The 23,463-nt window shown below is 36.7% G+C and overlaps 1 protein-coding gene across 4 annotated transcripts in view; it reads left to right on the plus strand.

Moving 5' to 3' along the window:
• Positions 1 to 23,463, plus strand: part of DROSHA (drosha ribonuclease III) — a 126,835-nt gene that overhangs the window by 40,855 nt on the left and 62,517 nt on the right. For all 4 annotated transcript variants that reach the window (XM_047093843.1, XM_047093834.1, XM_047093858.1 and 1 more), the window contains 6 exons: positions 316 to 397; positions 1,555 to 1,629; positions 11,948 to 12,117; positions 19,525 to 19,649; positions 21,285 to 21,384; positions 22,820 to 22,927. In XM_047093843.1, coding sequence (XP_046949799.1) covers positions 316 to 397; positions 1,555 to 1,629; positions 11,948 to 12,117; positions 19,525 to 19,649; positions 21,285 to 21,384; positions 22,820 to 22,927 — 660 coding nt within the window. The remainder of the gene's footprint in view (positions 1 to 315; positions 398 to 1,554; positions 1,630 to 11,947; positions 12,118 to 19,524; positions 19,650 to 21,284; positions 21,385 to 22,819; positions 22,928 to 23,463) is intronic.

A 23,463-nucleotide genomic window follows, 5' to 3' on the forward strand; every position in this document is an offset into this window, starting at 1 on the left:
GGAGATTCTAATTCTGAGATTTAGAAGTGGATTAGGAAAATACAAGGTTTTAATTTTTAAATTTCACATCATTTTATTTGTATGTTTGGAAGGGCTGAGTTCATATTTTTGTAGGAATTCTAATGGCATTATTGCCTACTTTATATAGCCAGCCAATTAGCTCTTGTAGGACAGTGGCCATATTTTTTAGGAAATTACATGATTTTAGTATAGTTTTAATACACATTTTTTAAGACACTTGACTAGGACAAGTTGAATCTTTCGTTGATATATATTTGCTGTAGTATAGTAATTTGATTTTGGTTTATTTTTCAGAATTTTTGTGTGAAAGGACTTGAGCTCTTTTCGTTATTCCTGTTCAGAGATATTTTGGAATTGTATGACTGGAATCTTAAAGGTAAATAATAGGATATAAAGAAAAGTATAGTGCATATAAAAGAATATTGTAATATGTGTAAAAACTTATGAAAGTGGGGAAACAGTTGAAATTTCCCTTATTTTTGAAATACCCAGGGAAAAGTATATTATTCATAAGAACAGTTGTTATCATTTGATGTGAATAAGTTCTTATTTTAATACAGTTTGACAGTGTTCATTAGCTAAAATTACCATTATCCATTATCTGATGATACCTCAGAAGATGATACCAGTTACTATGAGTAACTACCTTGATTTATGTACACTAGGGAAAATCTCATTAGTTAATATTTTAAATTTATTGACCTTTACTGTAATAAACTTCTTCTAAGATGACAGTTTACTAAAACAGAATTTTGGTTAGCCTTCAAAACACACACATACACTTTGAGCTGTATCAGTTTCAAATTAGTTCTTTTTAAATTTTTTTTTTTTTTTAACATTAATTTTTGGGAGACAGAGTGTGAATGAGGGAGGGACAGAGAGAGGGGGAAACACAGAATCTGAAGCAGGCTCCAGGCTCTGAGCTGTCAGCACAGAGTTGGACGTGGGGCTCGAACTCACGAACTGTGAGCTCATGATTGCTTAACTGACTGAGCCACCCAGGCACCCCCAAAATTTAGTTCTTAGATAATTGTTCATTCCTTTGGAAGTATCTGTATTCCATCAGTCATTGACTTACCTAATTTTAAAACAGTGTATTGATGGATGGCTTTTCAAACCAAGTTTTTAATGGCATTTCTCTCTTTTCCCCCCAGTTGTATTGATTAAAGTAGAACAGAATTAAAATACAAGCATATTATATCATGCAGTAGTTCAGTTATAACAAGTCTTTATATTTTTGGATTTCTAAAAATAGTTTTCCTGTACATGTCATATACTAGGTATATCCTTGGGGCCTTTATTCTCCTCTGACTTTGGGGACTCCCCTCACTGCAGTCTTCATTGGGTGTTTGTGGCAGTTACCACATGATTGATTGAGCCGTTGGGGAGAAGAAGGGGTGGTGTTTTTTATGTCCCTACTTCTCTGGTGGTGTTTTGTTGTGGTTGTCATAAATCTTAGGAATTAAGTCGCAGCGTTTGTTTTCTAAGGCTGTTTTATTTATTTTTTCTTTCCTTTTCACTTGTTTGCTTTAGGCCCTTTGTTTGAAGACAGTCCTCCCTGCTGCCCAAGATTTCATTTCATGCCACGGTTTGTGAGGTTTCTTCCAGGTAAATCTTTTGGCTTGTCAGTGACCCAGTGTGATAGTGCATCTGAAAATAAGCCTGCCGTTCTCCTTTCAATCTTTATGGACAAGTTCCCATCTCAGATACTGTTAATTATCTACTTCTTAGGTCAGGAATGAAATGTAAAATTACACATTCTGATTTGTACCCCTGTATAATATATGATAGCCCCAAATTAGATGAGCAGTGGACAAGCGATTTATAAATTTTGAAGATCTAGATAAAGTATCATGCAAGTATTAAAATTAATATGGGAAAACTATGACTCTAAAAAATGCATATAGTTAGTTGGAAAACAATTGGTATAAAATTTTATATGCACTATGATTATAACTAAGGCAAAAATTACTGCAATAATAGGTATATTAATATACTGTATTATAGGTGGTTTTTTTCCTATTTTTTTTGACACATGCTTTTATGCATTTTATAGTGAAAAAATAAGTTATTTTCTCACTAAGTAAATGTACTACTTTTTAATTTTCATTTATTTATTTTTTTATTTTAGACAAAATACGAGTGGGGAGAGGGGCAGAGGAGGGATGGCAGGGTTGGGGAGAGAATCCCAGGCAGGCTCCATGCCCAGTGTGGAGCCTGATATGGGGCTTGATCCCAAGATCCTGGGATCATGACTTGAGCCAAGATCAAGAGTCAGACACTCGGGGCGCCTGGGTGGCGCAGTCGGTTAAGCGTCCGACTTCAGCCAGGTCACGATCTCGCGGTCCGTGAGTTCGAGCCCCGCGTCGGGCTCTGGGCTGATGGCTCAGAGGCTGGAGCCTGTTTCCGGTTCTGTGTCTCCCTCTCTCTCTGCCCCTCCCCCGTTCATGCTCTGTCTCTCTCTGTCCCAAAAATAAATAAACGTTGAAAGAAAAAAAAAAAAATTAAAAAAAAAAAAAAAAAAAAAGAGACACTCAACCAACAGAGCCACCCAGGAGACCCTTTAATTTTTTTAAAGCAGTATTTTAAGTTTTACATTTTTTTTTCAAGAGTCTAGCTATGCGATATGGTATTCTATTTAGCATTTTTAAAAATGGCAAGGTTTTCAATGAAATCTTTGGATGTGTTTTTGTTTGCAAAATCTTTACCTAAATGAATTCATCCCTAGAATCTCCTTCTGGTGACATCTTTCTATTCCTCCAGCCTCTTATGCCCTAGTCTGTTTGCTTCTACCTGAATCTGTCTTCCCTTTTCTCCCTGTGTGGAGCCACCTTTCTTTGCCTTCTCTCTTCAGTCTTGTGCTCTGACGTCTATCTCTCAGCTCTACTGACCTCAGCCCCTTGTGCTAGCCACCAGCCTCCATTGAAATATCAGTTTGGGGGTGCCTGGATGGCTCAGTTGGTTAAGCGGCCGACTTCAGCTCAGGTCACGATCTCGCGGTCCGTGAGTTCGAGCCCCGCGTCAGGCTCTGGGCTGATGGCTCAGAGCCTGCAGCCTGCTTCCGATTCTGTGTCTCCCTCTCTCTCTGCCCCTCCCCCGTTCATGCTCTGTCTCTCTCTGTCCCAAAAATAAATAAAAAACGTTGAAAAAAAATTAAAAAAAAAAAAAAAAATAAAACGTTAAAAAAAAAAATTAAAAAAAAAAAAGAAATATCAGTTTGGCCATTTGCCTTTTCTTGTTCTGTATATGGGCCACTCAGTGATACTGGAGAAAAACAATTAGCTGCTGCAATAGATCTGTGGTCTACAATTTCATCTGGGGAGCTTTTCAGAGTGTAAACTTTCTGCCCACATCTGCATATCAGCAATTTCAGGAGGTCAGCCCTGTGTTCATGCTCTCCTTCTCATGCCTCTTGTCCTCCTGGGTGCTGGAGACCTTGCCTCCCCATGCCTCAGAACCCTCGTATGAGCCTGTCAGACCTTGGTCCATTCACAGCCTGGCTTTGCGTGGGTGCCCTACCCCCTCTAACTCTGTCCCCACCCCCTTGCAGCTGCTGATGCCAAAGCTGTCCTCCCAAAAACCACATCAGTTTCAGTCTCTTCCCTGATGTGGTACCTGGGCTCTTGACCCTCTCTTCTGTGTGCTGAGCTCTTTTTGCTTTCCTCCTAGCTCTCTGATTTGTCTTTTATGGCTTTTGTTTCTTGTCTACTCATTCTAGTTTAGATTTTCCTCAAGATTTTGTCCTTGATACTCTTCCCTTAGTTGAGACACTCAGTCACAATGGCTTATTTTTATTTTAGAGTAGCGTTACTTATATTTTTGGTATTATTGTTAGTGCTTATTTTATTGGAAAGTTTCATTTGGAAGATGCATTCAAAAGCTTTTCTCCTTTGTACAGCTGGTTTTATTTTATTGAGAAGTCCTTTTTTCTTTTCATGTGAACGTATCTCTGATTTTATAATGGAACTTTAGCAACGAACTTATTAGAAAATGGTGTTACAGTGAGCTTGTTGAAAGCCTTTCCTTTCTCTATCTGTCTGCCTCTAGGCACTTTATAACCAAACAAATTCTAAGAGAAAGTGGACAGTTTTAAAATCATCTTAAAGAAAAATCTTATGTCAGATATTTACTTTGTGGGATTTGAACTCTTACAAAATGTTTCCTATAACTATGTAGGGATACCATTTAGTTTGTCATAAAGAAAAAGGTCTATTGATTTATTTTTAAGCAGGATTTACTTTTCCTTGGACTTCCTTTTGGAAATACATATATTAAAAAGCCCTGAAATATACAGAAAAATATTTAACATATAAAATGCATTTTGATATTGGGTGGCAAATTATGATTGATTTGTTTTCCACAATACGATTTCATTAAAATCTTTTAGAAAATGGTGAATAAAAAACATTTTAATATATATTTTTATTGTTGTTTGTGCAGAGGCTGTTTCTACATAGTTGTCATCATACTAATGTATGATTTGCATCCCAGTTTTCACTAATTCATTGAGTAGATGGATACTTTTAAAGAATGGGGTATATAGTACCAAATTTCTTCTCTAAAGAATAACATCAGTTTATGCTGCCATGAAAAATGCATTATTAGTCATCTTCACATTTTGGACCCTCCCTCCTTTTTTCTTCACTTCTTCCTTCCTTCCTGTAACTTCATGAGGCTAAGGAGTAAACAGTGTCTGTCTTGTATCAGTGCTAACATACTACTTGGCACATAGCAGGGACTCAATAAATCTTTGTTTACTGACTTTAATTGATCACAGTAGTGCCTTAGTTAATTATTCCTGTATTTTGTTACTAATAAGAGTGAATGTACTTTCAAATGTTCTCTGGTATTGTCTCTCATTTTTAAAAATAAAATTTTTAATGTTTATTTTTGAGAGAGAGAGTGACAGAGTGTGAGCAGGGGAGGAGCAGAGGCGGGGGCGGGGCGGGGGACACAGAATCTGAAGCAGGCTCCAGGCTCTGAGCTGTCACCACGGAGCCTGACACAGGGCTCAAACCTATAAACTGTGAGATCATGACCTGAGCCAAAGTCGGATGCTTAACTAACGAGCCACCCAGGTGCCCCTTGTATTGTCTCTCATTTTTAAAAAGTAAACCGTTGAAGTATAACACAAACACTGAAAAATGCCCATATCATAAATATAAGACTTCAGTGAATTTGCACAGTGAATATGACTGTGTACTCAGCACCCAGATCAAGATTATCAGCATCCAAGATCCCCTTTGCAGTCACCTCCCTGCTCCTCAAGGGTAGCCTCCGTTCTGACTTAAAATCACCATGTTAGCTTTGCTTGTTTTTTAATGATAAAAGCTATAATTGTGTGTTCCTTTTTATTTTTGTCTTATTTTGCATTAAGAGTTTTTGAGACACCTGGTATACTTAACTGTAGTTGGTTATTCTCATTACTGCATAGTATTATATGGTATGACTAAGATGTATTCAACCTATCTGTGATTAATGGGCACTTGGGTTTTGTCAGTTTTTGGCTCTTTCAGATACCATACATATGTTCATCGTTATACTTGTACATGCCTTTTGGTGAGTGTGTATTTGTGCTTTCTCATTGTGGATATATACCTAGGAGTGGAGTAGAAATTTTGGTTGTGTTTATATTAAGCTTTGTAGATAATTTCTAACAGTTTCCCAAAATGGTTGTTTCATTTTCCATCCCCACCCATAGTGTTATATGACCTTTCAAGTTATTCTGCATTCTCACCAACACCTGGCATTTTTCTTTCTTTTTCAAGTTAGCTATTTTGTTGAGTGTTCAGAGGTATCACAGTATTGTTTTAATTTTCATTTCCCTAATGACTTATGAAATGGAGCATCATTTCATATATTAACTATTTGGATATTGTCTTTTGAAGTGTCTGTTTAAGTCTTTAGCTTATTTTTCTACTCAGTGATGTCTGCCTTTTTCTCATTTATTTGTAGGTATATAGTATATGGATTATAGATGAGACTTCTGTGAGATGTATAGATTGCTAATACCTTCTCTGTTGATTGCTTTTTCATTATCTTAATGGTGATTTTTGATGAACATAAATTCTTAATTTTAACATAGTCTATACCCAATTTTCCTTTTATGCTTAGAGTTTTTTGTATCTTGTGTATGAAATCTTTGCCTATCTTAAGGTCATCAAGATACTCTCCTGTATTTTCTAGAAATTAGATCTTTAATATGTCTCAAAATTTGTTTCTCTAATTGGTATAAGAATCAAGATTCCTTTTTTTAAATATGGACATCCAGTTGATCCTGCACCATTTATTGGAAAGATCATTCTTTCTTCACAGAATTGAAGTGTTACCTTTACCCTTTATTGGCTCAACTGTGTGTGTGTGTGTGTGTGTGTGTGTGTGTGTGTATGTACACAAATAATACAAAAGTGTGTAAAGCAAAAAAGTAAACATCCCCTTCTAGAAGGGTGAAAATGAGTAGGTGCTATAAATGGTTTGGTTTGTATTCGTTTTAATCCATATAGGGAAAATTATGCTTTTCTTCTTCAAGTGGGATAACACTAAATATGTTATACAGCTTGCCTTTTTTTACTTGACTATTTCAGACATCCGCTATAAAAATACATTGCCTTTTTCTTTAACACCTTCATAGCATTCTGTAGTATGAATGGACATTAATTTTTTGGACAGTTCCTCTAGTGACGAATATTTTAGAGATCTCTGTTCTTTTCTCCAGTACATATAAATACTTCGACAATAGTCTTGTATATCTTCTATGAGCTAGAGTTCTAGAAGTGAAATTATTCGTTAAGACAGTATGCACATTTTAAATCTAGAAAGATGTTGCCCACATGTTCTCTAGAAAGGACATAATAGGTAGTTCTAACCAACATTTTTAACAGTATCCTTTTTCTATGTATCTGTCCACATTGGATATTATGTCTTTTATAGTTTGTCCATCTGACAGGCAAAATGTAATCTCATGGTGATTATCTGCATCTTACTTGAACTCTTATGAGAAAGAGCAGCTTTCATATATTTCAGGTATTTCATGATCCTCTCATTCTCATTTACTTTTCATTTATATCAATTTATTATATCTAATTGACAGTGTATCAGTCATCATAATTTTTCTTTAGTTCCCCAGTTTACACAGTTTTGAAGACAGCAGTTTCATTTGCTCCATACAGATTTATCCAAAATTAAGCTTATAGTTTAAACCAAGGATTATTTAATGCAGGCCAGTTTACCAGGAGTCAAATCACAGAGCAACTAGTTTATTGAGATTTTAAGGATTTTCTCAAGTTTTTGTTTCTTTCCAATCCCTACCTCTACCTTTGGTAGCCAGACTATTGATAAGAGCTCTTCTTGAATTAAAGGTTTTATTCTTGCTCTACCTGGGGACAGGGCAGGGTATAACTCAAGACAGGAAGCTGTACTTCTGGGAAACCTGGTCATTGCTTACATCATCACTGTAGTAAACCCTCGGAATTCCTGAATCCGTTTTGCAAATCTGTTTATTACCTTGCAAATTGATCTCTGGAAATTGCCCCATTCTGGAGAAGCAGTTTTCAAGGCATGGCTGAGAGAGAGCCAGAGGGGGAGACTATCTCAAAATTCCCAGGGGGCCAAGTGTAGTGGGATAAAAACATCAATTGATATAGCATCTTAATATAACTTTCTATTTGGAGAGTGATTTTTTGAGGGGGGAGTTTAGAAAATACCTGTTAATACACATTTTCAAAAGTTGAGATTATGTGAAGACATGTTAGCAGGAATATACAGGAAACATAATAATGCAGTTATACAGTTATTCTCCATGTAGGAAAGAGGAAGGTATTTTTATAGTTCTTAAAATAACTATTACACCATTGAAAAATACTTGTTTAACCAGCCATATTCTTAACACAGATTCCCTAACAAATTGTCCCCCCCCATATAAATAATCAAGCAATATAAGCTGAGAGAATTGGGTCTCTGAGAAACAGTTTATAAAGTCTGTCAGTTCGTTAATGACTGTCCAGATTCATTCCCCGAAACACAAACTCCAGTTCTTCCCGAATAATGAGCCGTTGTCACAGCTCCAGTCCCAGTGCTGGCAGAATTCCTGCTAACCTTAGCTTACCCGCTCTCATTTCTCATTTATATCATGTCCTATTTATCTCAGCCAATGAGATAAAAATTACTTCCTAGCCCTCAGTGACATAGTTCCATAAATCCCCAACATAAACATGTAGCAAAACAGACAAACCAAAAGAGCCAATTCATTAACATTAGTAAATTCATGGCAGTCTGCGAGCAAGTGGCCATGTTATTTATCTGCTTCAGAAAATCATTCCACAAGTATTTATGGAGTGACTTTTTTACCGGGCTGGGTGTGAGGGATGCAGCCTTTGCCCCGCAGGCTCTGGCAGGACTCTGGTCTCATCTTCCTTTTCTTACATTCCACAAGGATTGCGCCCCAGTACTGGACCTGGAGCAGTGCCTTGATCCTCCCCTGGGTAAACCTTTCATCTCCGGTTATCTGTCCTGAGTTTCTGCTTTGTCACAGTGGTAAATACCTATCTTTTTAGGTGTTAGTTGCCATTTAAAATATTTAGCAGGTTTCAGCATGGATTTACAATTTCTCCTTCAGCATCACCGACTTTGCACCGATGTGTGTGTTTTTACATGGCTCTAGTTTTGATGCTGCTATTAAAGCTCTCTTTTCTCATTAGCAGCTTTGTATGTGAACTAGGTAAAAGCATTCTTAGGAGCATTTGGTGGCCTTTTTTCTTTATCTTGCTGGTATTCTTCTCCTAAATTGGGCTTTGCCCTTGGTTTGTAGGCTCAGGTATTCCCCTCTTCCAATACTTTTTGGTTTTTTAGACTTTTTGCTTTAAATTCATAGCACTTAGTCTATTTCATTTCTGTTTTGTTTTGTTTGTTTATTTATTTATTTATTTTTAAATTTACATCCAAGTTAGCATATAGTGCAACAGTGATTTCAGGGTTAGATGCCTTGATGCCCCTTACCCATTTAGCCCATCCCCCCCTCCCACAACCCCTCCAGTAACCCTCTGTTCTCCATATTTAAGAGTCTCTTATGTTTTGTCCCTCTCCCTGTTTTTATATTATTTTTGCTTCTCTTCCCTTGTGTTATCTGTTCTGTGTCTTAAAGTCCTTATATGAGTGAAGTCATATGATATTTGTCTTTCTCTGACTGACTAATTTTGCTTAGGATAATACCCTCTAGTTCCATCCTCGTAGCTGCAAATTCTATTTCACTTCTCCTTGCGGGGCTAGGAAGTCAGCCCTCCGAAACTGCTAGTAGGGAGGTTCTAGTGCTCTTCCGTATACCTGGCGTTGCATGTATTTGCTCCTTCCACCGTACACCAGTCTCCCCAAATAAAATCTGAGTGTTTTTTTCTAATCCTTATAACAGAACAACACTCTCCACCTTCCTATGGCATCCTGGGCTTCTGTTGGATCCTTGTAGGCTCAGAGTTCTCTTTAGGGGTACTACCAAATGTAGAGATTATGAGCCAAATATTATTTTATTCTTTTCTTTGTTCCTAGTGAATCTAGTCAGTGTGGTAGTTCTTCTCGGGGCTCTCTAGGGTTCCTTTCTCTCTGCTGTTCTGTATGTATACACATGTAGCATACATCAGCGTATTCTGGTTTTAAAGTTCTCTTGTCCGTCTGTTTGCTTCAGACCCCCTGGAAGTAGAGACCACTGGGGGCTCAGACAGAGAGGCATTGTGGCTTTGCCGGGCTCCTTAGCAAAGAGGGGAACATCATGGATTGAGGAAGACATCTTATATGCAGAGAGATTGAAATGTTTTTTTGGGACAGACTCTGAGAAATATGCCCTTAACAGTGGAAGTTTGTTAATCAAAGGTGACTCTTGGATTTAAAGCAGATGTTTTGTCATGAGGCATAAAAAGATTTCGCTGCTGTGAGCAGTATTCTGAATCAGTAGGTGGGTTGATTGTATTTTAGTCACTTCTTGGACTTTCTCTTTTTTCTTTCTTTCTTTTTTCTTTTTTGGAGACTCTGTATCTTGGATTAAGGGAACTCTGTTTTCAGAATGCTATCTACAAAGATTCCTCTAGGAACTGTTGTGATTAATCATTATTAGCTTACATATGTCTTGAGGACCTGGAGCTTGTGTTTTTGTTTGTTTTTTTCCATGGCTGTGACAGGGCACCACTCATAGTGCCTGGCACATAATGGTAAAAACCCTGCTCCCTTGTGAGAATAGAATGCAGAGCTCTTACTGTGCTCTGTAAAAGCTGTGCAAGATCTGACTTCCCTGCCACCTCTTTCGTACTCTGTTCCTTACTTCACTCCATCCACGGTGGCCTCTTTGCAGTTCCTAGAACACATCGGTCCCGCTTTCCATAGGACTTCTGCTGTTTTTTTCTATCTGAGACACTCTTCTCCCAGATTGCTGCATGGTGGGTTCCTCTGCTTCTTTCTAGTCTTTGCTCACATGACACCTGTTTGAAGACTCCTTTCCTGACCACCATTTTAAATACAGCCGTAGTGCCTTGCCCATTTTGATTCTGCTTCACGGAAGAATGTTCATCTTGACCTGCTCTGTCATGTAGTTGTTTTTTATGGTCTCTTTCCCTTCTCTGGAATATAAGGGGTTTTAGCTGTTTAGGTCACCATTGTGTCTCCAGGGTCTAGAAGAGTGCCTGCTGCATAATAGGTGCTCAGTAAATACTTATTGCATATAAGCAAGTATTTAGTGAATGAATGCATGCCTACATATATAGTAGCTCTAGAGCAGCAATGCTGTCCAGTTCCATAACAGCATCTGAGGTTTAAAAAAAAATACAGATCAAAAAGGAATTTTGATCTTTACTTTCTTCTTTCTCAGATGTGTAATCCTGTCCAGGCTCTTATCTCACAGCAACTTATATAAAGATCTTTTATCCTCTTTCTAGTAACCCAAATTCCTTGGGTACCACTAATCCCTCGCACAAATAGGACACTCTCATCTGTGCCCACCCATCCCCATCATCTTGGTCCCCTTGTTTCTCCATGAAGTGTTTGGCACTATGTTGCAGTTCCTAGCATATCTCCTGACCTGGGGAGGGTGGTCATTGTTCTCCATACCTTCAGACCTCTTGTCCTTCCTTGGGTCGAGATTAGGCAAAGAAAAGGGGTACAAGGTGGTTGCATACATTGGTCAAGAAGTTAAGCCCAAAGAGACGGCAGAAGCATGTGAACACAAAATTAATGGCCACATTATATTAATGTCTTTGGTTCATCAAGTACCAGATTAATTGGCTCTTTCCAAGGTACTTTAATTATGTCCTTTGTTGTTTTTATGCTCTGTACTTGGTAATATATGCTTCTGTAAGCCTCAGAGTACTTGGTATTTTTTCCGTGTACTAACTCCATAATGATCTTCATGATATTAGTACAGGCTTTTTAGTGCTATTCATCACGGCAGGTGCAGCACATTAGCACCAAAAAATTAGACCATAATGCAACAATAGCTTATTGGAAACATCCATAAATACCTCATAAAAGCTTAGAATTTCCTTAAGACAGTAACATCACTTCTAAAGAGCTTTCATCTGTTACCTTAGAAGGAATGATAAAATATTTAAGACGTAACATAGTTCTGTATATTATAAGCTGTGGCTCTTTATGCTAGGTGGTTTTAAATTTATTTAGGTAGGCACTTTTTTTATATTCATGCCTCACAAATGGAGCCTTTTATCATTTATAATGTTGTTGCCATTTTAGTAAATGAGATGGTTTATGAGCACTGTTCATCAGTGAAACAAATGGCTTTTGTATTATTTGGCACCTGGTTAAACAATGTAAATTCTAAATTACTTTTTTATAAATGTCCTTTTTTCCCCTTATTGTTTTGTTTTTCCTTATTCGGCTGATGATTGGCTGTTAAGTAGCCTTATTTTTCCCTCTCTTTCCACTCCTACTCTAGATGGAGGAAAGGAAGTGCTGTCCATGCACCAGATTCTCCTTTACTTATTACGGTGTAGCAAAGCCCTGGTTCCCGAAGAGGAGATCGCCAATATGCTTCAGTGGGAAGAACTTGAATGGCAGAAATACGCAGAAGAATGCAAAGGCATGATCGTCACCAACCCTGGAACGGTATGTTCTGGTACTTTCACGTTCTGAGACTGAATTACATGTTCTGAGACTCTTTCCGGGTTTGAATGTTGACAAAAACAGTAACAAAACATTTTAAAAGTTTTAAGTATTCATTCTTGTCCTTTGAATAATTTTCCCTTTTTAAAATTTCATTTTATTTTTTTAATGTTTATTTATTTATTTGGGGGGGCAGAGAGAAAGGGAAACAGAACCCTAATCAGGCTCCACATTGTCAGCACAGAGCCCATTGTGGGGCTTGATTCCACAAACCATGAGATCATGACCTGAGCTGAAATCGAGAGTCAGGTGCTTAATGACTGAGCCACCCAGGTGCCCCAAGTAATTTTTCCTTTTAAATATTTAGTAAATAAAAAAAAATTGACAAGGGAGTCATATTGAGTAGTAAATTTCTCTGATTAGTAAATTTTGCCCATTATGGAGAATTTAAAAGTTTTTAGATATGTTCATATCTGATTTTTTTCTGAGTATAAAAGTAACATACTTCACTATAGAAAATTAAGATAATAGAGAAAACATCCCAGAGAAGACAATAAAAGTTATCCATGGTTCCATTTTCCAGAGATATTACTATTTACTTTTCTAACCTCTTTAGAGACTTTCATATTGTTTTAAAACAAAATTGTCATCATACAATTAAATATTAATATTCAGATGTTTTTCTTTTCTTCCTCTTCCAGAAACAACCATAAAATTAATTTTTCATAGTCTTAATTTCTTTATGAGTATAATTTGAAAAGACTCCTAAGTTATTTAATTTACCCCCTATTATTGGACACCTAGGTTGCTTCCAGAGTTTTGCTGTCACAAGTAGTGCTGTAGTGAATTTGTATATGCATGTATAAACACATATATACATAAATATGTATCATTGATTATGTGTCCGTTTAATATTTTAGGAAGAAGTCCCATAAATGATATTAGTAGGCTGAAGATATACACATTTTAAAAAGTTTTTATTTATTTATTTTGAGAGAGACAGAGTATGAGCAGGGGAGGGGCAGAGAAAGGGAGACTCTCAAGCACGCTCCACACTGTTAGTGCAGAGCCCGACAGGGGACTCAGACTCATGAAACTGTGAGATCATGGCCTGAGCTGAAACCAAGAGTTGGATGCTTAACTGACTGAGCTACCCAGGAGCCCCTGAAGATACGCACATTTTTAAGGCTTTTGATACATGTTGTAAATTGCCTTCTAGAAAAGTTCTAAAATTTGCACTTTGACCGGGAGTATATGAGCATGTCCATGTCTTCATATTGGTTATAGTGTACTAGTTTAACAAAAATACTATCAATTTACCCGGGGGAAAAATTATGTAGTTCAGTATTTATTTTGGTTTCTAGCAAAAATTGGTATTTTAGGGGCGCCTGGGTGGCGCAGTCGGTTGGGCGTCCGACTTCAGCCAGGTCACGATCTCGCGGTCAGTGGGTTCGAGCCCCGCGTCGGGCTCTGGGCTGATGGCTCAGAGCCTGGAGCCTGTTTCCAATTCTGTGTCTCCCTCTCTCTCTGCCCCTCCCCCGTTCATGCTCTGTGTCTCTCTGTCCCAAAAATAAATAAATGAAGAAAAGAAAAAAAATTAAAAAAAAAAAATTGGTATTTTAAATGTTTCTTGGCCTTTCATGTTTTCTTTTGATAATGACCTATTACTATCTCTTGTCTAATTTTCTTTTGTGATAGTTGTCCTTTTTCATTGATCCTTTGCCATACTTATTACCAATATTTCCCATTTCTTTGTTTCTTAATTTTTTTTCTAAAAATTAGCCTCTAATGTTAATTCTTGAAGTAAAAATGAAAATACTAAGAGCAGAAAGTCAAAAGTTAAATAGATTCTCTTATAAAGAAAATGCTGTTTTGTATATTTATATGAATTAAAAGTTTTTTCTCTAAAGTATGTTACTGTAATCATAAAATAATTATATATTGGCTTCTTATCAGGATAAAGTTTTCCAGAAATGGAGAATTAAAATATTTTTATGTAAAGAAACAGAGTAATCTATTTAAACAAAGCTGTTGTTTTTAAAAGGCTGCCAAATTGTTTAATAGCCTTGATTCATAAAAATAAAAACTCTGGATCAACTTTTTCTAGCATGACAGTAACATCTGTACAGACAAAATGTTACTATTTACAAATCAAACATTCCAGCTAATACTGATTGTTTCAAACAAATTTAGACAGTGAAAGTGTTTAATAAAAATATGTTTAAACATAAAACTTGTTTAAAACTTAAAACAATCATACAGTTTTTACAATTACATTGTTAGGCCACATAAATAATTGTTAAAGTAACTCTAAAATCTATAAGTCATAGCATTATGACAATATAACTGTGAATTTGGTTTTTCTTCTTAAATAGTTGCATGAATTTACATTTCTTCTGCCAGTTTTAAAGTGGGGTCAGAGGATGGGTGGGGGTGACGGTGGTGGGAGACACACCTTTTCATCTTGGTGGGTCTGCCTGAAGAGTCTCATGATCTGTAGTGGACACTTTGGGAACACTTTCACCCTGGGGCTTCCTTCCACAGAATGGTTAACATTTCCTAAAATCCTAGAATCAGAAAGCTTTTGAAAATGTAAGAATGCCCTGACTGTCCCCACCCATATATACTTCAAGTATGGGGCCCAAGGATCTCTAGTTTAAAAAAAAATCCCGCAGTGCTTTTCTGATTCACCCATTGCTTGTTTTTGAGCCAAAGGCATTGAGGATATTTACTCCATTGCCATGATTATCATTTAGCTCCTTTGTTGAGGGACTACTGTTTGAGCTAGGTGTTAGTGAAGTACATAGATTATATATGTTGTTTGTCCGGGCACAAACTCGTGGCATAGCCGTATGAAAGTAGTCTACGATGAATTGTTGAATCAGTGGACTAGTCAGTCGAAAAGCCAGTCAAGAAGGCCTGTAGTTTCAGGCGGTATCCCTGGACCAGGCTGCCAGGGATGCTTCATAAAGGCTACAGGGAGGTCTTTAAGGAATCGAGAAATTGTAGAATTTATTGGCATGAATAAATTCATATACTTGGAAGGATAAATGGCCAGTTTTGAAGATAATGAAACCAGATTAATCAGGATGAAAGGTTTATGTTGGGAAGTAATCAGAAATAAATTAAGAAAGATAAGTTTGGGTGCCAGACTTGGTGACATGTTAAAATTAATAAAAATATGTTTAAAGGAGGAAAATATTCTGAAATTCAGTATCATGGAAACATCATTTCATTATATCTTTTGCGAATAGAGCAGAGTAGACATGGCATCACATTTTATCCTCTGCAGTACTTGCTTTGAAAGATTACCCAGTGGTAAGAATATTGGAGACTTTATTAAATTTTTCAAGCCATTATGGTCACATTAAGTACTTTATTGCTGCAGAACTTAAAAGAATTAATCTCCCTCCTGAGGCACTTTGCCTCTGCCAGGGAATACTTTGGTCATTAGCAAGAACTTTTTTTTATTCTTCCTCAAAGCTGGTATGATGGATATTGTAGGGTGTGGCCAAAGTCTAGAACTTATTTCATCTTGTCCCTCTGTAAATTTAGAGATGCTATAGATATTTTAAATCACAATTTCTTTGGTTGATGCCATAGCATGGTGTTTAAAATCATGAAAACATGAATAATTCACTAGCATTTTCAGTTGTGCGATTCCTCTTTTAAAACTGTATCCTGCTGCTTAGATATACAAAATCTTGGTAACATTTCTTAGACATAAATAACATGTTGCAACTGATGATGGGCGTTTAAATAATTTCATATTAGGTTACCTGTTTCTAGAAAATCTTCTCCAAGAAGTTTATTAATTTTGAGAGCAGAGTTCAACTTTTCCAAATACTAGTGAACTTTTGACTGTTAAGTGACATTTAAATATTCTTTTTTTTTTTTTTTTTTTTCAACGTTTATTTATTTTTGGGACAGAGAGAGACAGAGCATGAACGGGGGAGGGGCAGAGAGAGAGGGAGATACAGAATCGGAAACAGGCTCCAGGCTCCGAGCCATCAGCCCAGAGCCTGATGCGGGGCTCGAACTCACGGACCGCGAGATCGTGACCTGGCTGAAGTCGGACGCTTAACCGACTGCGCCACCCAGGCGCCCCGACATTTAAATATTCTTTTAAAACTTAAGTATACATTGTTTTCTAATCAATGTGTATGAATTTACACAGATGTATTTATTTTGTCACTTACTTGGATTTGTCAGATGGCTGAGTGGGGCTACAATTATGGGTAGGGTAACCAGCTTGTTTCACTTGCTGGGGGTTTTCCTAGTTTTACCATTGAAACCCCTCTGTCCTGGTTAAACCAGGCCACCAACCAGACTCTGACTGTGGGCATTGCTGTATGGCAGAATGAATCTTATTGGCCTCCACGTGGATCAACTCTGTGGCATTTGGCTCTAAAGCAGCTGAGTCAAAGAGTTTAGTTTCTAATTAGGGACTGCTGTGAGAGCTGGATATAAGCAAGGAGGTTATATAATAGCTTTTACCATCTTTTCACAAACTTCACCTTTTAGGATGAAAGAAAGGTATTTCACAAACAGTATGTTGTTAACTGAAGAAGGAACCACCTGTTCACTTCTTCCTGTATTAGAATAAAAAAAATGAGGCTTCTATTAAAATTAAAAAATGTTCTCCATGGACATAATGAGAAGCTTAACCATTTGGTTTTTGTACCACCATACCTTCTATTTTAAAGGTGTAGAATTAAAGGAATACATAAGATCAGGAGTAAGACAAGGATGCTCATTTTTATTCAACATGTATTGGAAGTCCTACCAGAGCAGTTAGGCAGGAAAAAGAAATAAAAGGCATCCAAATTTTATGGAAGAAGTAAAACTGTCACTATTTGTAGATGATATGACTTTGTATATAGAAAACCTCTAAAGGTTCCACCAAAAAACTGTTAGAACTAATAAGTGAATTCAGTGTAGTTGTAGGGTAAAAAAAACTCAACACATAAAAATTTGTTGGATTTTTATATATTAACAGCAAACTATCAGAAAGAGAACTTAAATTAAGAAAACAGCCCCATCTATAATTACATCAAAAGAATAAGACACGTAGGAGGAAATTTAAACTAGGAAGTTGAAAGGCCTGTCCTCTGAAAACTGTAAGACGTTGATGAAAGAAATTGAAGACACAAATGAAAAGGTGTTCTGTGCTCATGGATTGGAATTAATATTATTAAAATGTCCATATTGCTCACAGAAATCTGTGGATTCAGTGCAACCCCTATCAAAATTCTAATGGCATTTTTTCACAGAAATAGGATAAACAATCCTAAAATTTGTGTGGAACCACAAAAGATTTTGACTAGCCAAAACAGTCTTAAGAAAGAACAGAGCTGGAGGCATCATGTTCCCTGATTTCAAACTATACAACAGGGCTATAGTAATCAAACAGTATGGCATTAGCAAAAAGAAAAATAGACACATTGATCAGTGGAACAGAATAGAGAGCCTGGGAATAAACTCCTGCGTATATGGTAAATTAATTTATGACAAAGGAGGCAAGAATATACAATGGGGAAAGGAAGTCTCTTCAATAAATGGTGTTGGGAAAACTGGACAGCCACATGTGAAAGAATGAAATTGGACCACTACCTATGCCATATGCAAAAATTAACTCAAAATGGACTGAAGACTTGAATGTAAGATCTGAAACCATGAAACTTACAGGGGAAAACATAGGTGGAATCTCTTTGGCATTGGTCTGGGCAATGATGTTTTCGTACCGGACTCCAAAAACGCAAAGGCAACAAAGGCAAAAGTAAACAAATGGAACTACATCAAACTGAAAAACTTGTGTTCAGTGAAGGAGATCATCAACAAAATGAAAAGGCCACCTACTGAATGGGAGAAGATATTTGCAAATCAGATATCCAATAAAGGGTTAATATCCAAAATATATAAAGAACTCACACAGTTCAATAACCAAAAAACCCAAATAATTTGATTAAAAATGGACAGAAGATCTGAATAGACATTTTTCCAAAGAAGATATAAATGGCCAACGGGCATATGAAAAGATGCTCAACATCACTAATCATTAGGAAAATGCAAATCAAAATCATGAATTGTCACCTTGTACCTTTCAGAATGGCTATTACCAAAATGACAAGAAATAACAAGTGTTGGTGAGGGTGTGGAGAAAAAGTAACCCTTGTATACTATCGGGAGTGTACATTGGTGCAGTCACTGTGGAGAACAGTATGGAGGTTCCTCAAAAAATTGAAAATATACCACATGACCCATGAGTTCCACTTCTGGGTATTTATTTGAAGGAAACAGAAACACGAATTCAAAAAGATATGAACGTTTATGTTCTAGCAGTGTTATTTACAGTAGTCAAGATATGGAAAAAATCGAAGTGTTCATCAGTAGATGAATACACACACACAATGGAATAGTGCTCAGCCATAAAAAAGAATAAAATCTTACCATTTGCAACAACATGGATGGACCTTGATGGTATTACCCTAAGTGAAATAAGTCCTAGAAAAAGACAAACACTGTATGATTTCCCTTACATGTGAAATCAAAAAACAAAATGAATGGACAAAGCAAAGCCAAACTTAGATACAGAGAACAGATTGGTGGTTGCCAGAGAGGAAGGGGAGTGGGCAAAATGAGTGAAGGGGATCAAGAGGTATACACTTTCAATTATAAAATATGTAAGTCATGGCGATGTAATGTAAAGCATAGTGACTATAAGTCAGTAATACTGTGTTGCATATTTGAAAGTTGCCAAGAAAAGATCTTGAAGGTTCTTATCATAAGAAAAAATTTTGTAGCTTTGTATAGTGATAGTTGCTAACTAGACTTGTGGTGATCATTTCATGGTATATACAGATATTGAATTATTGTGTCCTATACCTGAAACCAATATAATGATATATATGAATTATACTGCAATTTAAACAAAAGAAAGGAAAAAACAAGGTACATAGAGAACTAATGGAAAAAAATATGGAGAGAGGCATCTGTGTACCCTGAATAGAAGTAAGCCATTCATTTGATATGTGAAATGAAACAGAATAAGCCAGCACATTTCTTCCCTGTAATGTGGAATATTTCCCCTGTGTCTTTAGAGAGGTTAAGGAAAAGTTATATCTGACTAGGTGTCCTTTTAAAAGTTTAATTTTTAAAGGTTTCTATGTGGACTGCAAAAAAGGACAGACTCATTGTTCATTATGCCAAATGGCATAGACTCATTTACAGGGATGACATTATAGTTTTTATATAGAATAGCTGCTATGATTAAAGTATTTTAAATGACATTTTCCCTTGGGGGATGAGGCTTTCCCAGAAAAAAACCCGATTAATTTCTTCCTTACTTAGGTTAAAGTCAATACTGAAAGTCTTCTTATGGGAATAAACGGCTTTGATTTTTCTCTCTAGAAACCTAGCTCTGTCCGCATTGATCAACTGGATCGTGAACAGTTCAACCCTGATGTGATTACTTTTCCGATTATCGTCCACTTTGGGATACGCCCTGCACAGTTGAGTTATGCAGGAGATCCACAGTAAGATATTTCTCAGTGTTTGTCATAGCCAATTTCACCTTCTACTAACAACTGAATTAGCAGAGGAATACCCTTTAGTGGATGCTTTCTTTGTAAAAAATTAAGACCTGAAATGAGCCATGTTTCCAAATTTAGGTTACCAAATGAAACACGTTTTGGTAGCTCCTGAAGAATTATTTTCTCTATTGATTTGACTGTAGGTAATTATTATTCAATAGGATTATCCTTGGCAGTTTTGGTCAACATGAGTCCTGTATGTTTTTAACCTTTAAGGAACTTTTCCTTTATTCATCATTATAATATTTATTGTTATTATTATTATTTACTTTTCCAGTGTACTCTAGAGGAAAGTAACACCATGTTGGTTCCTAGCACTGCCGGATTTATGCAGAGTTCTATTTTGGGAGGCATCTTAATAAGCTCAGGATCCTATGCAAAGTCAAAGGTTGTGTTCTAAGGAGAAGGCATGACTTCTGACTCTTAGAATTGATGTTACTTTCCACGTTTGAGTTTTTCCAACTCGCTTGTTAGTGTTTTTCTGGGAGAAGCTGAGGATGTGTGGGAATAGAAATAGTACCATTATATTCTTCAGAAGTGTTTGGATTTCCTACCTCGTTAAACAAACGAAAAAATGGTTTCCTGACTTAATTTTTTTTTTTAAGGATTCATAATGGGAGAAAAGGGCATGGGAGATTTTCAATTCATAAATACAATTCTGGCTGATACATTAGAAGAGGCTAAAGGGTTTTGTTCTTTTTTTCCCCCCTTTGGATAAAAGTATGAAGCAGTGAACCAGGCACTGTGTAAGTACTTCTTTCTTTCCTCCATTCTCTAAAAAATTGTTACCAAAAAGGAGAGACCCAGCTAAGGCCAAGAAAGGAGCAGTTTGAATATGACAAAATTCTTTGAAAGTCCCTTCTTGTCAAAAATGTTAGTAGAATGTGATAGGCTGTCGTGGACTCTCCGATGGCAGGACTGTGTGCTGCTAAAGGACCGCATTTCTCTTCATTCCCAGGACGCTTTAACAGGATCCTTTACACTGAGCCAGCTTATCCCATATTTGGCTGCAACAAATAAGCTTATTTTTGTCATGGTAAATACAAATTGGTGCACACCATTCGTCTTTTTCCTTCTCCAGTGGAGAAATGGAGACAGCTGTGTAGCTTGGGTATTGGCATGGATGGGGTTCTCTTTTCTAATGTTCTCCAGCTTTTATTTTCAATGTAGGCAGTTCAGAGACCGACAGTATCCTTGTTAAGTAAGGGATCTTTCTTTCAACAACCTCAGGAAGTACATATTTAAATAAAATAGGTAATGATGAGAAATGATACATATTTCTGTTGGTTTTTATGTTTCTTTGGAATTCTTTCCAGAGAGATTCAGGCATATAGTGACACCTCATTTTCAACACAGACTTATAATAATGAACTTAATTACTAGGTTCCAGATGACTCTTGGTCATCCTGCCCCACTGCCCCCAAATCATATCCTTCCTTAGAATGAAGGTTTGTTACCATTAAGGATCTCCAAAAGAATGTAATTTATGATTCAGCAGGCCTATTAAAACAACTGGTTTTATTGCACTTCAGATTCTCGTTCTCCTTGTCTGAGATGTCTGTCTGTCCTTTTCCTTAGGTACCAGAAACTGTGGAAGAGTTATGTGAAACTTCGCCACCTCCTAGCAAATAGTCCCAAAGTTAAACAAACTGACAAACAGAAGCTGGCACAAAGGGAGGTTGGTATCAAATCCTGTTCTGTGATAAATGATGATGTGCTTCAGATTTATTTCAAGATTATTGCATTACACCATTCTTCTAGAATAAGGTGGAAAAACACTTAAAAATATCATACTTTTTCCTCACATTGGTATATAGATTGATTTTCTTTTCCATCTTTCAGTATCTAAGCGTTTTCCCCCTAAAAAGGCCAGTTTCTTCATGGGTTCCTACGATTGGGAATAAATGTATCTTTTAGAAATTTTCCAAATTTTAAAACTTGCTAGGTCGGTTTTTTATCATTAATTAGACTGCATATAGTACAACGTGGGTCTTACTCAAGTTTCTTCATCTTAAGGTTGTAAAAGATTATCTTCCATATGTCTGTTAGTTTAGTAGGGTGAACTTCTAAGGTTTTATATCCCAAATTCCATATTTTTTACTAATGGGTAATATTATCCCTGTATTCCAGGATTATTTATGTTTTAATTCTTAATTCATAAGTTTAAGAATAAGTGGATTCAATGTCAACATAGATTTTATCTCATTGAAGTTTAATTCTGCTTTGGTAGTATAAGAGAACCAGACTTTGAAGATGGGAAAAGCGTTTGAATTCTGGTCTTGTCCACTTCCTGTGATTTGAGCCAGACATCTTCATTAAAAAGGAGGGAAACAAGGCTAAGAGAGGCTGACTCAAATTTCTCTCTGTTGGTGGACCCAGGGAAATAGGTGCTTGTGTGGACTTCTGAAATACTCCATTGAACTTTCCCCCCAATGGTATTTGGTCTGTGGTAGGCACTTAATGGTGGGAGTGGTGCAGTAGTTGTTGTTATGAGTTCCTGTGAGATGAGTTCCTGTGAGATTCTTATTGAGTAAGCATACAAATATAAAATTATTTTTTATAGTTAGTTTTTTGAAGGGAGGTAAAAGGGAAGAGTCTTGCAAAGTCTTGATTATGTCTTGCAAAAGTTTTGAATCATTGTCTTTTTAAAATAAAATGTACCCCTGCAAGAGTTTTTGTAAGGGTTTTGCAAATTAGAAGCAACTTTTAGAATTAGGTGGGTTGTAGGTTAATTTACTGATTGTCTTTCTTAGATATAAATGCTTAACATAAGGCTTGATATAAATATAATTTTTACATGATGATTTTAAGTCCCAAACATCACATTTTGTTTATCAGTACAAGGTCATTTTTTACTTGAACTCACCAGAATAGTCGATTTGGTTTAGATTTTTTTTCTTATGTAGTTACCAGGAAAGACCGACTTACACCCAAGGCTTTGAGGATCCTGGCCTTCATTTCAAATAAAATATTGTAATTTGGCATAAAGAGGTTTGAATACCTGAATATAAGGGTGATATTCAGTGAATCCAGCTTATAGTCTAATGCTTGATGTTTGGCTTAATATTACCTTACAACTGTCAGGTTACTTATCGTAATGAGTTCTTTTCTAGGAAGCGCTCCAAAAAATACGACAGAAGAATACAATGAGGCGAGAGGTAACAGTGGAGCTGAGTAGTCAAGGATTTTGGAAAACTGGCATCCGTTCTGATGTCTGTCAGGTGATGACGCCTCTGAGAACACAATTATACCTATATATCTCTTTTTTTAAAAGGCATCTGCCACTGAAGTTTTCCTAATTTCCATGAATTTCCGTAGAACATACTGTCTTATAGCTAAATGGAACACCAACCATAAATTGTTTTCTATTGTTTGGGTTTTGTTTTTGTGCCCATTTTCATGTTGTCTTGTTCAGTTTTGTGTGTGTGTGTGTGCACGTGTATGTGTGTGCCACTGTGTGTGTACACGTGTGCATGTGTGCAGTTACTTGGTAGTACTAAATTCTGTCTCTGCATGTTGAGTGAAGGCAAGTCTGTTCTTGAAATGCCCCCGCCTGTTCGCAGCACCTATTTGGGTGCTTCTGAAAAGAGCTCCAGCAGCTCTACAGGCAGACTCCTGAAGGTGGTGTGTACAAACTTTCCAGACGGATGACGCAAACTTATACTTTAGAGAATTGAAGGCATTAATGAACAGAATCAGTGTAAATTTCATATTTGAGCCAAATGATAATAGTTTTTGATGGGTGAACTAATAGAAG

This window comes from Lynx rufus, unplaced genomic scaffold (genome assembly GCF_022079265.1).
Source record: "Lynx rufus isolate CCGP_SWC_20201006 ecotype Redwood Valley unplaced genomic scaffold, mLynRuf1.p SCAF_1, whole genome shotgun sequence".
Lineage (NCBI taxonomy): Eukaryota > Metazoa > Chordata > Mammalia > Carnivora > Felidae > Lynx > Lynx rufus.